The 16,838-nt window shown below is 45.7% G+C and overlaps 1 protein-coding gene across 1 annotated transcript in view; it reads left to right on the top strand.

Moving 5' to 3' along the window:
- LOC149359840 (uncharacterized) overlaps nucleotides 1-16,334 on the top strand; it is an 89,300-nt gene extending 72,966 nt beyond the window's left edge. Inside the window, exons 29-34 of the mRNA XM_089571945.1 lie at nucleotides 1,117-1,203; nucleotides 5,530-5,664; nucleotides 7,773-8,013; nucleotides 8,546-8,675; nucleotides 8,849-9,008; nucleotides 15,876-16,334. Coding sequence (XP_089428071.1) covers nucleotides 1,117-1,203; nucleotides 5,530-5,664; nucleotides 7,773-8,013; nucleotides 8,546-8,675; nucleotides 8,849-9,008; nucleotides 15,876-15,986 — 864 coding nt within the window. The 3' untranslated portion in view covers nucleotides 15,987-16,334. The remainder of the gene's footprint in view (nucleotides 1-1,116; nucleotides 1,204-5,529; nucleotides 5,665-7,772; nucleotides 8,014-8,545; nucleotides 8,676-8,848; nucleotides 9,009-15,875) is intronic.
- The last annotated feature ends 504 nt before the right edge of the window (nucleotides 16,335-16,838 follow it).

Raw genomic sequence — 16,838 nt, 5'->3', positions numbered from 1 at the left:
TCACCTTAGCCAAGCAAAAGAGATTATTTGAGCGCACTCTCTCGTGGGTGCAATTTGAATGAGTGCCTTCGAAGCTTCTTGTGTGGCCATGTGGAAAAAGCCCTGTTACAGCATGAGAGAAGCCAACAGCCACAGAAACCAAGGGGCATAGGGGAATTTTAATTTATTTATTTATTTTGTGGTGTTGATCAATTTATAATATTACTGAAAATGTTATCGCTTAAAGCTAATTGATTAGAAAAGCAGAAGGAAAAACAACCACATGCCGCCGGTGGGATCCGAACCCACGACCTCCGAATTACACGTCCGGTGGCTGTTGGCTTCTCTCATATTTATAATGAGCCCCTCATTCCCCTTTCCTTGTCTGCTTAATTGCTTAACGAGGGCCTCGGTTCTGGCAGCCTTGATGCCTTAGGAAGCATAAGAGGGTTCTCACACAGCTTCCACCCTCGCCGTTCGATGACGTTCTACGTCACATCAGCGGTAACTCAGGACGTGCTACGTCCGCCGCTTAAGAACGTGGGTGGCGCTGATGAACACTCTCAAGGTTAGGTTACTTGTAAACATAAATACCCTCGAAAGCAGAAGGTTTGACATCCGTCGCCATAGCTCAGAGGTAGAGCACCGGGCGCGTAATTCGGAGGTCGTGGGTTCGGATCCCACCGGCGGCATGTGGTTGTTTTTTCTTCTGCTTTTCTAATCAATTAGTTTTAAGCGATAACATTTTCAGTAATATTATAAATTGATCAACACCACAAGATAAATAAATTAATTAAAAATCCCCTATGCTCCTTGGTTTCTGTGGCTGTTGGCTTCTCTCATATTTATAACGAGCTCCTCATTCCCCTTTCCTTGTCTGTTACAGCATGGTATTCATTTGGAATCTCGCCACATTTGCCCCTCTACCAGCTTCTGTATGAAATGACAGTAGTACTAGAAGGTTTATTTTTACACAGGAAGTTATTTAAGTGTCTCTGTGGTGATTCACGCTGCAATTGAGATTCTTCATTGTATTGCTTGGCAGGAAAAGCAGCATTGAATGTTTTGTAAATTCAGATTATGAGAGGGAACATCTGAGGAAGTGCACTGATTGAAGTGGCCGCCGCTTGGTTGCAGTTCTCATCGACAGGAGCTTGGCCTTTAAAAGCTCTGGACACTGTGCACTACACGCTGGTGGAGCAGGATTGTTCCATGGTAGTGAAGGTAGGTCAGCAGCTGCCTCGCATCAGTGTGCTTTATCCTTGTGCCGTTGCATAGTTGTTGTTGTGGCAAGAGTATTATCTTTGATGTTGCTTCACAGCATGATACGAGAGGGACGTGCACAAGTTAAGGCAAGTGCGTGCCGAACAATATGCAGGTTGTCAGAATGAGCCCTGTGTTCCTTTCTGCCATCTGTGTCCTTGCTCCCATCGTAGCACATACAACACACTCCTGCTTAGGTACCAGCTAAGTATTATCCCATCTTGATGTTTGGGTTAAGATTGCTATAGTGCACGATGGCTTTTGAGGTTTGTGTTATACCTGATGTGAATCATGGGATGGCTGTTCTAGTGTGACTTACTGTTCAGAGTTCTTATTATTCATTGGCCTTGACACGGAAGTGTTTCAAGGTGAACAAAATTATTGGCTGGTTATTATGAAATAGCGATTTTAAATGTCATTATTTGCACAACCCTAAATGAGTCTTTGGAGTGAGAAAGCAGAGAATGGCAAGGTGAGGAGGTAAACCAAAGTTATACCCCCATCTCAAAACTTCCTTGCAGCACTGTGCAAGCTACAGGCATCCTGAACCAATCAGGAGAGCGCAGAGATGTCAGACATGTGGCGTAAGGTGCCACTGAGGTTGTGGGCTGTAAGCCACGCGTTCTAATATGAAGCCAAGGTGGCTGCTTCGTCATGTTCGACAGGCAACAGCGGGTGCCAGTTTGTGAAAGCAGGAGCACCACTATCTCAGTGCTGCTATGGGTACTTACTGGCCTTTAATTGAAACGTGCGAAATTAGGTTCTGATGGTGCCGACATGCTAAACTGAATGTACCGTAAAAACCCGCCTATAATACGAGGCTTTTTTCCCATAAATAGCGTCCTAAATTTTGCGCATCCGAACAAAAATTTTCGAAGTTGCTCGAAGTTTTGGTTTCATTTTTGCGGCGTGGCTACAGCTTGGCTTTGCTATTGGCGTGTGGCTACGGCTTGGCTTCGTTACTCTCGACAAACGACGTCACGACGTCGTTTGTTTGTTGATCCGTTGGGTGTGCCGGGGGGTTGCGGTGTGCCGTGTGCCTGTTGACGACTCACGTGCTCGCATGTAAGGCACGCTTTGTGAAGTGGATATTGTTTTGGAGAGCACGATGTCAGGGTCTTGAAAACAGTACTCAGCTGCTTTCAAGCGAAAAGTGATTTTAGCTGCGGAGAACATCGGCAACGGTGCGACCGGGAGGCAGTTCGGTGTCGTCGAAGGAAGCATTCGTGGATGGCCATGACAGAAAAAAGCCCTTTCCGCGTGCAGCGGGACGCGACGAAGCTTTCGCGGCCGCTTGATGGTTGTGTAAACAAACCGTTCAAGGACGCAGTCAAGCAGTGCTACGTAGAGTGGATGCGCTCAGGGGAGCCTGCAGTGACGCCGACCGGGCGGCTGAAGTGGGCTTAAGAAGCGCGGCATCTCGAACGCCCTCGATGGCACGGAAGATGAGTACATTTGGGATGATTTGTGGGACAAAGAAATGTTTGAAGAAAGCGCTACTGACAAATAAAGTGATTGAAGTGGAGTGCGGGGTGCGATTTGAATAAATGTCTTCTATGAGCTTTCGTCACTCGTATTATACGCGGGTAAAACTTTTTTTCCCATTTCGCTTCTCTAAAACTTCACCTCGTATTATATTCGGGTTCGTATTATACGCGGGTTTTTACGGTATATTAAACGACAAAAGTTTTTATGCAGTTGTTTGCTTGGGTATGCATAAGAAAGTAGGGAACTAATTTTTAATATTACTGCTCTTAGACAAAACAATTATCTTGAAAAATGCATGTCATATTGCGTAAAGCGCCATGTTCTTTTTAAACACAGATGCTTATCGACGTCCCTATAAATTCGGCTTATGCATATCGTGGTTCTGCAATCAAAGATGAGACTGTCATATTGGCGCTCATTATGCAGCGCAGGGGAACTGCTGAGAGTATGTGCAGACAGTTACTATGTGCTGGCATCCAGGCACCGTGGCTGCCACATAGTCATTTGTAAAAAAAAATACATTTTATAGTTATGCTTTTTCAGTATTGAGATGTACTATTTTTACTGTGTCAGTCGTTTTATAGCCATATCCCCACCCGTTCACCGAGATCTTCTGGGCATTGTTTGCATGATATGACCATGGTCCATGCATTCCATCATGTGTTTGTACTTTACAGCTTTAATTTCTTTGGTGGACTGGTTGGAGGAGTCGGATTTTCAGCCTATGCGGCACCGCAAACCTGAAATGTCTGATCTTGGTTGCCACTCTTTCGTGTGCTGGGAGCGTTGGAGCAAGGCAAAAAGTTTGAATATAGCTGCTCTAAAATGCGTAGAAAATATAACTAACCAACCGAAATTTTGCTTTGTTCCAATTAATCGAAAGTACATATTATTCGAGTTTGAATTATTGCGAACTGTGTACACTTTCGTCCCTTAGGGCAACTGCTACCAGGCCTTCCTGTCTACTTGCCTTCATATCGGAATAGCTTTTATCTTGAGACACGAGTGCATTTGGTGTTTGCAACACACTGCTGACACACTGTCACAAAATTAACTGTGAAAGCAGCGAATTGTTGCGCAAGGGAAAAATTTTGAATTGGAAGGAAAGAAAAAGTGACCACAGCTGAAAACCAGAAGGGTCCCGAGGACCTCTGATCACATAGTCTGCTTGATGATGACAGCGATGGAAATATGTAGTCTGCGTAATGATGGCAGTGATGGAAATGCGCTAGAACCGTCGTGGAAGCCGGGACATGACATCTTTTCATAACGCTAGTGCATGATGGCTTCGAGTTGACAATGGCTTGTTACGGTTACAAACGTCAGTGTCCTGACATGCTGCCCGAAAACTCCTTCTCCTAGTAAAAGCTCTGATTAGGTGATGACATTTTGTGCAAAAAATGCACTGTGCTGACAAGGCGAAGCGAAACGAGATAGTGGAGCCTCTTAGTCTCCACCTGAAGTTTCGTCTTAAAATAACGATATAAATAAATATCTATACGTTATAAGTAGATATTTATAATGATTTCACAGTTACCATAGTCCTCCATAATAATGTCAGCAATAAAATTCCAATAAGGAAAGGTGTCAGGCAGGGAGACACGATCTCTCCAGTGCTATTCACCACCTGTTTACAGGAAGTATTCCGGGGCCTGAAATGGGAACAGTTGGGGATAAGAGGTAATGGAAAATACCTAAGTAATTTGCGATTCGCTGATGACATTGCCTTGCTAAGTCACTTAGGACATGAACTGCAAAGCATGATCAATGAGTTTGGCAGGGCAGAACGGTGGGGCTAAAAATTAACATGCAGAATACCAAAGTAATGTTCAACAAACAGCCTAGCAAGGGAACAGCAATTCGCAGTTGGTAGCGAGGTGCTGGAAATAGTAAGAGAATATGTCTACTTAGGGCAGGTAGTGACCGCTGATCTGGATCATGAGATCGAAATAACTAGAAGAATAAGAATGAGGTGAGTGCATATGGCAGTTTCTCTCAGGTCATGAACGGCAGTTTGCCAATATCCTCAAGAGGAAAGTCTACAACAGCTGTATCTTACCGGTACTCACCTGCGGGTAGAAATGTGGAGGCTAATGAAACGGGTTCAGCTTAAGGACAATGCAGCGAGCTATGGAAAGAAAAATGATAGGTGCAATGTTAAAAGACCAGAAGCGAACAAAGTGGGTGAGGAAACAAACGTAGGTCAATGACACCCTGGTTGCAATAAAGAGGAAGAAATGGGCTTGGGCAGAGCAAATGTAATGCGAAGACAAGATAACCACTAGTCCTTAAGGGTAATGAAGTGGATACCAAGAGAAGGTAAGCGTAGCAGCGGGTCGTAGAAAGTTGGTGAGCGGATGAGGTTAAGAAGTTTGCCGTGATGTGGTGGCCGCAACTGGCAAAGGACAGGGTTAATTGGGGAGACATGGGAGAGGCCTTTGCCCTGCAGTGGGCGCAGTCAGGCTGATGATGATAAGAGGAGCAATGCCTGAAAATGTGCAACTTCACTATAATGTATTAGTCCCATTGTCTTACCGTGATCCTGGCTTCCGCACTTTGTTGATTCTCTCTTGTGATTGATTTGTAACTCGGGCTCAGTAGACAAGCTGTGCCCCCACCATCCCTACACTTTCCTCAAAACTACCCAATGAGCCTGCTAACACATTCTTAAGTCACATTCTTTCACATCCTCTGCACAGTTGGCGGGGAAACGTGAAATAACCGTTACATGCCATGTTTTTTTTTTTTTTTATGTACTACTACTACTACTGTTCCTCACGTGAGTGTGCGTTATTTCAGGAGTGGCCCACTGAGACGTCACGTGCCAAAGTTCTCCTGTACCTGCCCGACGGTGTGTCACTGTACGACTTCATGCTGGAGACCGGCATGGCCTGCAAGGCTGACCCAGAGCCAGAGCCCAGTGGCGGCTGTGATGTGAGTGCCTACCTAGCACGGTCACACTCCCTGACCTCTCAGGTCAACAGGCCATGGGAGCAAGTGTCATAGTAGGCAGTACCTCACTGGGCACAACAAACAGCAAGCCCCTGTTTGGGTGTACAGTAGATTCCCTTTAAGACGAACTCGAAGGGATGAAGGTGCCAAGCAGGGTAGCCAGCTTTCTTATCTTGCTCGTTCTGTAGTATAGCTGTCACTAATTACGTGAGCAGGCACCAGGCTCCTTTCCTTATGCCATAGACAATGCACGCAGCACCGATATCTGGCAGTCTCTGCGTCCCAGTAACGTGTGTTGCAACACCGCATCAGTTGAAAATGTGGCCTGGGAATTTTTAAGCCCCAATTTCAAAGAGCAGTTACACTTTGCGCAAGCGTGCCTTTTAGCCTGTGGGAGGCAATGCATAGCACATGATGCGCACGATGCCGAGATCTAACCATGTTGAATATCTGCACCAGCGCAATGTTACCCTGCCTTTTCTGCACCGGCCAAAAAAATCTTTCGCCTAAGAAAGCGCACTCTTGCAAGACGGCTTCCCTGCAGTCTTGTGCTGAGGTGTGCAGAAGCCATCTTTTGGAGTGCACTATTTTTTTTTCGTAGATGTATGTACAGGGTCGCTGCGAAAGTTCGTCTTAACTGAACCACAAGCAAAATAGTTTGTCTTTAGCGGATCTTTTTTGTTTCGTTTTACGTTGAGTCCTATGGGACGCCAACCAAGTCTTCTCACATTGTTCATCTTATCCGAAAATTTGTCCTCAGGGGAGTCTAATTTTCTCACATGATTTTTCCAAAACAAAGAGATTACTTCAGTTTCTGATGTGGTAGACAGGCAACTTGACTGTTGCAATTAATCAAGCTGGACAAGAAATGGGCCTAGCTGGCAACCTCCATGATGTAGAGCTGAGCATAACGGGCTGGTTAAAAAGGATACAAAATAGAAAACTGCAAATTGGCAAGCGCACCTCTTCTTTTTCTTCCGAGTTTAGCCATTAGCTTGCAAAGCTATTGGATCAATGCACATGGTTAGCAGGACCATGTTACCAAAGATGTTGAAACAGCCATTCCAGTCATGGGAATTTAAATGTGTCCAAAACACCATATTGAGGGGGTATTCACAGCAGAGTGTTTATTTTTGTAGTATGTGCAAATGTTTTATATTTGTAATAGTTTGCCAGTTGTATTTGTTATTTCACTGGATTCGCACCACTGTGTCATTTGTTTGCGAGACGTTACGGTACACCTAGTCTTTCCATGTTAGAAGAGGCCAGGCTTTATAGCATGTGTTTTTGTGTGGATCGCACGTCTGGGATGTGGCTGCACACTCTCAGCCTTTGCTAAACGCGAAACATAGTGCACTATTACCGTATTTGCACGATTCTAACGCGCACCTTTTTTTCAGAAAATAAGCATTCAAAAATACATGTGCGTTACAATCAGACTCAAAATGCAAAAAGCCTCCAAACTGAAACCTACATCTCAAAAACCGAAACGAAGCAGCTCAATGAACGATAGCCAGCCGCATTGCTTCGGTATCAGCAAGTCGTTTTGAGCTGGGTCTATCCATGGGCGGATCCAGTGCTTCGATCGCCATTTTTCGCAAACATTCCGTTTCGCTGGTGTACCCAGAAGCTGCGTTGGATACGTGCATTCACCCACAGCACAGTGACAAGATGGAAAGGCAACGACGCTTTAGATGGCACCAAAGATGACTATTTATGGTCGGTGGACAGTGAGAAAGCTGTCTTCCGACTCTGACGGCGAGTAGCCTATGATGTTCCCATCTCGTGGTTGTGTTCGTGTGTTCCGATTTTTATTCTTAAGTTCGATTAAATGTTTTAAGCAACTTCCAGACGCTTGTTGACTGCGTTATTCCGTGTGCGCGGTACAATTGGCACCAAGTTATTTTTGTGGTTTCCGGGGGCCTTAAATATTACTGCGTGTTACAATCGGGGGCGCGTTAGAATCGTGCAAATACGGTATCTCTTGTCGAGCTTTCTCCTTTGCACTTGGCTGCTCTGCACATTGGCCAACAGCTTAGGCTGCTCTGTGGGAGTGCTCGTCAGCGGGGCTCTTCATGTTTTACTTGCAGGAAATGGACGTAGTCCCCTGCCCCTACAAATCAATGGAATTTCCCACGACAAGGCTGCTCCCCGTGGTGGTGACCAACCTGGTGCAGGCGGACGTGGCCTGCATCCAGCTTGCCAAGTTTGAAGACGCCGCAAATGACGAGCAGAAAGCTGTCAACAACTCCATTGAATCCTTTCTTGCCATGGCAGCAGAGCTGCAGGAAATCGCCAAGAACTGCCCTCTTCTGCACAACACAAGTGAAGGTGAGTGAGGGGGCGGGGCTTGCTGGTGCAAACTGTCGAGGATGACCAGAAAAGCATTGTGCAGCTCAGTAGTATGGCGCACAAGGACCCCTCTACAGAGGTTACTCACATGATGTCAGTTGTACAGGTCTTAACCTATGCAGCCAACCATGGCTGTGGTGCTAGCTTATTTTTTTTATTCTGGCCTCCACAATCGGAACCAGGTTGCAGATGTTTGGTTTGTCATTCTGATTGGAAATTGTCCCTGGTACTCCTCAATGGGCAGTGGTTCACAGTTTCAGTAAGCATGTGTGTGAGCATACCTTAGTTGTTTTTTTTTTTCTTTATTGCGCAAATATAGCCTTTGGCATAAAAGAGTTATATTTGCACGCGCAGGCTGGTGTCTGCAACAAATGCCAACAAGGCCCGGTATTGGGGCCTATGGGTCCAGATTCGAGTGTCTGGTGATGGGCTGGGGTGTGCCTTAGTTTTGTATTCATCGTTTGACGCAGTAGCTGATGTCTTCCCTTCTGCCCGATTTTCTTTCTTCAAGGCACACCTTGCCTCGGCAAGTATGGCTATGACAAGCTGTGGTATCGTGGCCTCGTGCTTGGCACACAGAAAAAGAAGGTGTCTGTCCTGTACGTGGACTACGGCAACAGCGAAGTCATCTCTAGATCAAAGTACGCCTTTTGCTGGACTTGTTTTTCTGCGATGTTTCTTGAGGGGTCATTTTGGGAGTGGGGGTGTGTGAAAGGGCGATGGGTCGGTGGTGGTGATTGGTTCTTAAGTTAGTTTTCTTTTTCTGTCAGATTATCTCTGAGAAGTGGCGTCTTGTTTCTCTCTCCCCCTGCAGCTTGCGAGTACTGCCACACAAGTATTTTGACATTCCCATTCAGTGCAAAGAGTGTCGCTTTCATGGCGTTCGCGTTGTCGGCGACGAATTCAACGCCAGGAAAATGCTGTCAGACATCCTCTTTGAAGGGAACAACACCGTCTACTTAGCAGAAATTAAGGTCAGTTTCACCTTTTGTGTTGTCGCATGTTTTGTTGCACATTTTGTGTTGCCAGGATGCCGTAAGCATCACGAGGTGCCGAGCCGGCAGCCAAGTGTATTCACACAGCGGGCCTCTTCGATTTACTGCGTTTGGGCAGCTCGCTGGCTGGCAGAAAATTAGCCCCTAGCAGGAAACCGCATCATAGTCACATGGGCTAGCGGCTACTGGAACCAGCCAGCCGGCAATCGCAGCGGCAAGGACAACTATGGATCACAGAAGGCAGATGCTTTTCATTGCTTAGTGTTCTGCTGCGTCTCGTTGCTATGCACACGTGCAGCAGAAATAAAGTGTAATCAAGTTATCTTTCCACCACGTTTTCGTATCACAGTCAACTAACACCTCATCAAACGTGTTCACCACATGCATGTACGCACGTGTATGAGCGCATATGCAGAGCTGGAATCTATAGCCACTCTCGTGAAAGGCATCGAACACCGAAGTAACAGCCGAAGTATTTTGTGAGTCCCAACTATGCGTTCATAATAATATGGAGCAAGCATTCGTGCTTGCGAGATGGCGAGACAAATGAAGTGTGACCGCACATACACGCAAATTAAACAGACAGCGAGAACTGTTGCAAAAGACATCTTTGCAGACGATGTGCACCATGCTCTTGTTGAAACAAGTGCCTGTGCCGTGTTAGAAAGCGAACAAAACTTTGTACTAAGAAACACGATCCTTCGTGTTCATATAAAAATGGCTGTGTGCACCGCCCACTTCCATACCACCTCTTGGTCTGCCAGTTTCCCAAGCCATCCCGAGTGCTGCCAGCATAAAAATCGTCCTGGCGAGTCTGGCTGCCTGCGGGCAACCCAATACCACCCAGCCAGAGAAAAACGAATGCGTTCTGGGCAGCCACTGGAAGTGTGCAGAGCAACCTGAGAATACAGAGTGCCAGGTTCCATGCTCTGGCAACCTGCGGGCAGCCAGAGGTGGATAATTGAGGAGGCCCGGTTTGGGCTATGCATTCAGTCTCCAGGGAGACTTAAGTTATGTTCAAATAATGCAGAACTTGAATTAAAGAGACCTTTTTTAACGTGCACGGTATTGACGGGGTCACAGTGTCCTTTCGTATAAATGGAAGTTCAAGTTCTCACATTTTTATGGTTGACGCTCTTGTTATCAAGTTTCGTTGCAGAAGACTGAAACTTTTTTTAAGGGGGCACTGAGGACTAATAAATGCTGGCCTTATTGGCTCTGTAGTTATATTGCTCTGCTGCTACCATGAAAGATGCGGCTTCGATCCTGGTCGCTGCGGTCGCATTTTGATGGAGGCAAAATGGACTGTACTGTGCAATGTCAATGCAGGTTAAAGATCCCCAGGTGATCAAAATTATCCATTGTCCTCCACTACAGCGTCCCTCATAGGCTGAGTGGCTTCGGGACTTTAAACCCCATAAACCATAAATGTTGGCTTTGTATTGATGGATTACCTACTACTGCGTTTCAGCGAAGAAGACGCTACTTTTCCTAGAAATGGAGCTTTTATAAGCTAGAAAAGGTCAGAAAATGAAATACAGGTGCTGCCATCACTGGCCAATTTCACAAACACACTGTGATGCATGAAGATTTTTTTTTTCCCTGGATCCCTGAGGCCAGCCTGCACTGACATTCGCTTTCAAATGATGGTGACAGTCTTTCTCGGTGCAGACGGCACAGGTTTGAGTCGAGTGGCGGGAAAATTCGTTGATGCAATTTTCTCGGCAGCAAATGCATATTTTGCTGCCGGGCAAACGTCAACTTAGACGGGAAGAGCTACAGACTCTACTTTTGCCAACAACAAAAATACAGTGGAGCTGTCCGCAGTGTCCTTTTAAGTGCTCATTTACTATAGTCGCATACAACTAAAGACCGAAGTGGCTTTTCCCTATTAACCCTTTGAAGGTTTTTGCCGTATATGTACGGCGGCGGTTTTCTGTCCCGCAAGGTCTTTGCCGTGCGGGTACGGTTTCGATCTTCCATTTGAAATTTTGCGCCAAAAGAACAATGCGTGCTCACTGGGGGGTGCTGCCACCTCTTAGGACTTACAAGAAGTGTTTGAATTTTGTGCTGCCTTCTTACGGAGATAAGCAAAACTTATGTCTAGCTTTAGCGCGGTGGCACAGACTGCGGCAACACCCCTTTTGTAGTTTTGGTTTCGCCGCGTGATCGCAACGGAGTCGCGCGAAATTTGAGTTTTCTTTTTGTCAGCACTATCTTGCAGGGGCTGCCGAAGTTGATTTCTATCTTTATTGGCGCTGCTCTTAGCTTGCTTATCACCGTTGCTCGCGAGGTATTCTCGCCCTCTGTGGCAACGCGCCTACGCGGTTTCGATTCCGCCGCGGGATCGCAACGGAGTCGCGCGAAACGTGTTTTCTCTTTGTGGGCACTGTTTTGCAGAGGCGGCGAAAGTTGATTTCTATCTTTATTGGTGCTGCTCTTAGCTTGCATATCACCGTTGCTCGCGAGGTATTCTCGCTCTCTGCGAGTTGTGAATGATGCTGTCACCAAAGTACTGTTCCTAAATTTTTTTTACTATTTATTCTCGATTATATACATTTTGTAGATTCAAGATCCGCAATAAAGTAATTTGACCACCTGGGAAAGTTTTCTTCAAAATAATTCGACCCTCAAAGGGTTAAATGACCTCCCTTCCAGCCAGTGGCGTCGGCTGATTCTCATGAGCCTACTGTCATAACAATGCAGGGAGTGGCGGGTGAAAAGGATAGTCCACTTCCTCCGTAGTCTTCTCCTTCCATTGTAACACCACTCCCTGCATTGTCACGCTAGCAGGCTCATGAGAATCGGCCGACGCCATTGGCTGAGAGGGGGTCCTTTGACGGGGAAAAGCCGCTTCGTTCTTGAGTTGTAGCCTACTACTATACCGCAATTTTGCCACCTTCACCAGGAGCCAAGGCGTGCAGGTGTAGTAGTGTGCCAGACAGAAAAAAAATAGCCCATCAGGATTTGCTCGCAAATTTCAATAGCATGAGGCAAGTGCGACATACGGCAGCACTTGTGACATTTGACATGCATGTCATTGCTTGAGCCGAATTTTATTGGTAGTCTCCGAACTAAGCTGTGCCTTTAAAAATTTCCAGTCTTTGAAAGGCCTAAAAAGCATGCGGAAACTTGCCAGATATAGCTATTCATATTGAAGTGTGTGCTTTGTACAACTATATTTAATTCAGTGCTCAAAACGTACTTAAAGGTGCACTGAAGAGGAATCTGAACTCGTCTTTTTGCCGCGGGAACTCGATCTACACGTTCCTAATATTCTTAGAAACTGCGACTTATTGCCCTGTGTGGCCGATTTCCGTAATTAAATCGAATTAACGCCCGGCTCCCGCCTTTTTTTTTAATTCTTCCTCGTACGGTGGGCGGAGTCGACCAACGCGGGGAGTGCCTTTCAGCCAGCTCCGTGGAGGCTTTGCTTTCGCTTCAGTTTGTTTTTTAGGTTTCCGCGAATAAATAGTTTCATTTGCAGATAATATAACCGCAAAATAAGCCCGCAGAAATAAAAATACGCGTGGACTATTTGCTTCTACGGACTACTACGTATTACTCCGCCGATGGCAGAGCGGCAAGCCGCCACGGGACTGGGTGAAAGGCACTCCCCGCGTTGGTTGACTCCGCCCACCGTACGAGGGAGAATTAAAAAAAAAAAAGGCGGGAGCCGGGCGTTAATTCGATTTAATTAGGTAAATCGGCCACACAGGGCAATAAATCGAAGTTTCTAAGAATGCTCGGAACGTGTAGATTGAGTTCCCGCGGCAAAAAGACGAGTTCAGATTCCTCTTCAGTGCACCTTTAATGTAGGCAACCGAATATTTGTGAGAATGGATGAGAATGGATTTTTGTAATCTTTATGAATCACTGGCGGTTTGGTAAACTATCAGTTTAGCAAAAAATGCATGCTGTCCCAGTAGCATGTATGGTATAAAAAGATACTTTAGGTGATACTTTTCTTGCACCAGTGTAGTTTTTATCATTTGCATGCATATATAATACAGAAAAACCCTTTTAATTCGTTTTCATGGGACTGGAAAAAAATGTTCGAATTATCGAATGACCCCGAAAAGACTAAGAACCACTTGCATCACGGTAAATTTATTTGGTGAAAGACTGGGTAATGGTTGCTTGCGTTCGAGATGAGAACAGCGCGACAATGGCTATTTTTAGTGGTGCAGTTTTACTGCTACTGTGTCGCATACCTCACAAGCGGCATCGTCAGGTGTGAGGAGGCTTCACCGCACTAACTGCGAACGGCGCGTGACGAGGGCGTAGTTTCGACACACTCGAAGAACGGAAAAACTATGTGGATGGAAATGCTCAGCGGTGCTTAAGCGGCAAGAAAAAAAAATGGGGATGGAAAATGATTAGCGAGGTGCGTCAGTCAGCGCCCTGTCGCTGGGCTCGGCTGGCTGATGCAGGCTGGCACGAAGCTCTGAAAACTGAAACTGAAACTATGCAGTGTGACCGTTCTCAGAAACGGAGATGCGCCTCTCGTTCATCGTCACGATTGTGCACACTTCGGAGGTGCCCGGGCAACTCTGCAGCATGGAACTGAGGTTTAAGTAGAGCTATTTGGGGTCTACCTGGAAACCAATGCGAGACCAGTGGCAGCCAACGGCGAGCGTGCGACGTCGCAGACTTACATGGGCATTGGCCATGACCGTGCCCGTAGTTCGAATCGGCAAGCTTTAAATGCCATGTATTGGCCAGATTTGTTGGCTATCGAAGGGCTGCATTGGCATTCATACATTAGACACTTTTAGTTGCTGCGTACGTAGCGACATTGCGTACGCAACGCTCACTACGTTCCGTACGGTGTAAAGGACACCCCCGTCACACTTATAGTTGGCCGTACCGCCGCAGAGCAGTCGCGTAGCGCGTTGTGTTGTGTCGCCATCTAGTGACAAACACTGAAAGCACTGTAGCGCTCGGCTGAACATATTTCAGTTTCTGACAATATGAATAGTATATTACTGTTCTTAATGGAGGAAAAAATGTATAATGTTTAATGAAGTGCAAAAGTAGGCTCATGACTAAAAAAATTATTCGACAGGTGCGGTTGCTATGACGATAAACGTACACAACGTTAGTTAGGCTTAAAAGGTCAAAAATCGCCTCATTATCTAAAAAACAAGGGGCATTTGTCCCTAATCTTTTGGCGTGTGGGTGAGAGTAGACAAAATAAAAGCTAACAGCACAGTTTAGAGCGAGCCACCGCGTTGAAGAAAGCAGCGGCGAAGTGAAATCGGTCCGAAGCGGGCGAGATGGTCGCCGCCATGTTCTCTACGCAGCACGTAGCGTCCCGCGTTGCGTATGCTACGCTATGCTTTATAGCGGGCGGGCGTCCGCAATGCGCGGCTAGATACGTTGCGTTCTGCGCATGCGCATTCGTTACCCGCGGTGTCGTTGCGTACGCAAGCTCACTGCGTACGTCCAACTAAAAGTGTCTATTGTTGGTTATCACACCCACTGATAGGTACTATTCTGTCTTCTCATTCAAATGAGCTCGTGAAATGTAATACCCACATTCAATATCGAGTACTGTTGATCTAAAATACAAAACAAGTGAGCTTGCAAAAAAAACATTTATTTGGTGCAGTACTTACTCAACACCGCATGTATTGCAGACAGGGTGTGCTGGTTTTGTAGAGTTGTATAATGAAAGGGCAGACAAATACAGTTCAAGTAAAGGATGTTCATTTGAAAACTTATGAAGATTGCACTGAGTGTAACTGTATTTGATTTGGTACTGAAAACTGTTTATCATGTGCATTAGGTACATCATCAGGTGTGCAATCAAAATAATTTGTGCTTTACAGTTTGTTCATATGCATGTGTGTGACAGAGCGAGATAAGTACTTTATTTTTAAAGTCTGATACAACTCTGCAACGAAGCGACAAATGCCCCTCATAGGGGACCCTTCTATAAAATTACTTGCACTCACTACTGCCACAGTGTGTTTTAAGGTGATGTAAAATTATTTTCTATTGGAGGTAGATCAGTAATCCAAGTAAGCATTGCAAGTAGCTGCAAGTAAGGTGGCAGTTAGGGTTAATTGGTTGTATCGCGTGTTGCGTAAATCAGAGAAAATTAATTGGTTGTATCGCGTGTTGCGTAAATCAGAGAAAATCGGAAAAAAATTCTCTCGGCCTAACCGCACGTTTGTTCGGGCTCAAATTTCGTAGAGAGGATGCATTTGGTGGTCGGTTTTGTTTTATACTACATTTAGGTGGGGTACTTGGCTTATTCGGTCAGAATTATTTGGAAATTCCCATGGTCTGCGGCGACGGCGAACAAAAACAAAAAACTTCGCAACACTGGTACCCCTGGCGCCATCTCGCGCCCACCGGAGAAACCCAGCTGTGCTAAGTTGGTGAACAAATGATTTTTGCTTGGCGCTCTCTGCTGCGAAGCAGCACAAGACATCACCGAAAATGCGGTTGTACAGCGATCAAGAGGAGGCCATGCGAGTCCAACTCCTCCTTTTCTGCCGCCACCCTCCCCGGTAGAGGGCTCGTTTCTCCGGTAAGTGCGAGATGGCGCCACAGGTACCATTGCTGCGAAGACTCGCTTTTTGTTCGCCGTCGCCACAGACCATTGGAATTTCTAAATAATTCTGACCTAATCAGGTAAGTACCCCGCCTAAATGTAGTATAAAACAAAACTGACCATCAAATGCAACCTCTATGTGAAATTTGAGCTCGAACAAACGTGCGGTTAGGCCGAGGGAATTTTTTCTCGATTTTCTCTGATTTACGCAACAGTCCGTACATACTCAACATTCAGTAACTAATTGGTTTGCTTTTGTTTTGTCTTCATTACTGAAACAGAACAAAGAAAGCACACCGATTGAAATCGAGCTGCTCAATTCTTCCTCCTTGGAGCCTGTCTACAAACCACTGGTTGAGAAGGGGTACATCACCATTGACACCAACCAATGAAGCACCCAGAGCAAGTCGACTTCATTGATGTGCCTCATTTTGTACTGCGATAGTGTTGTTCCAGCAAGGAGGCTTTTGTGATACGCTGGCTTAGTTTATTGTTCCTTTAAGTGTATGTTTCGTTCCTTGTTTGCAAGAGGTGTGAAATCCCTTTATAAGTGTATATTTCGTTCCTTGTTTGCAAGAGGTGTGAAATCTCTCGAGTATAATGCACATTATTTGCTGTATCTGTTCACCGTGTTTTTTTCTTATATGAGGAAGGGCTGGATCCTGGAGATAAGTGCTCATGTTATTTCTTTGCGAATAAGGTTTTGGAAAAAAAAAAATAAAAGTGATTCATTACTATACTTGTGTGTGTTTGGCATAGTACCAGGCAAACTGGAGTGGATCTCTGAGTGGGATTACAGTTGTCTTTCTTTTTTGCGGGGTTGGGCTTATTAAATGTAATGGCCATGCTTTTAAATTTGTTCTTTATTTTCCACATACCATCTGGTTCCTGACTGCAGTGTTGGTGAAGGGTAACCTAAGTATAATTAGCAGAGAAAACTCTTGTGTGTTGTTTACCATTTAATGACACAAAAATGACAGTATTTGGTGGCGGTGGTAATGAAAAACATTTATTGTCAAAGCCCTTAGTCCGGGGTGGAAGTATTTGGGGTTGTGTATTGTGATCCTAGTTTAGTTACTCGAGCAGCCATTGGAGTGGCGTAATTTAACGCAAGCAACGCAGCGGACTCGCCACAGTTTATTAGCGCGGAACAGTGATTCACCAAGTCGATACTTTCCTGGCTTCGTCATCCTCACCGAAACAAACGAGCAAAAAGGAATACGATGCGACGACTGCTCTTCGGC

The sequence above is a fragment of the Amblyomma mixtum genome, chromosome 2 (genome assembly GCF_055824585.1).
Source record: "Amblyomma mixtum isolate Tamu chromosome 2, ASM5582458v1, whole genome shotgun sequence".
Taxonomy (NCBI): Eukaryota; Metazoa; Arthropoda; class Arachnida; order Ixodida; family Ixodidae; genus Amblyomma; species Amblyomma mixtum.
This window is presented reverse-complemented; position numbering and strand designations above follow the sequence as displayed.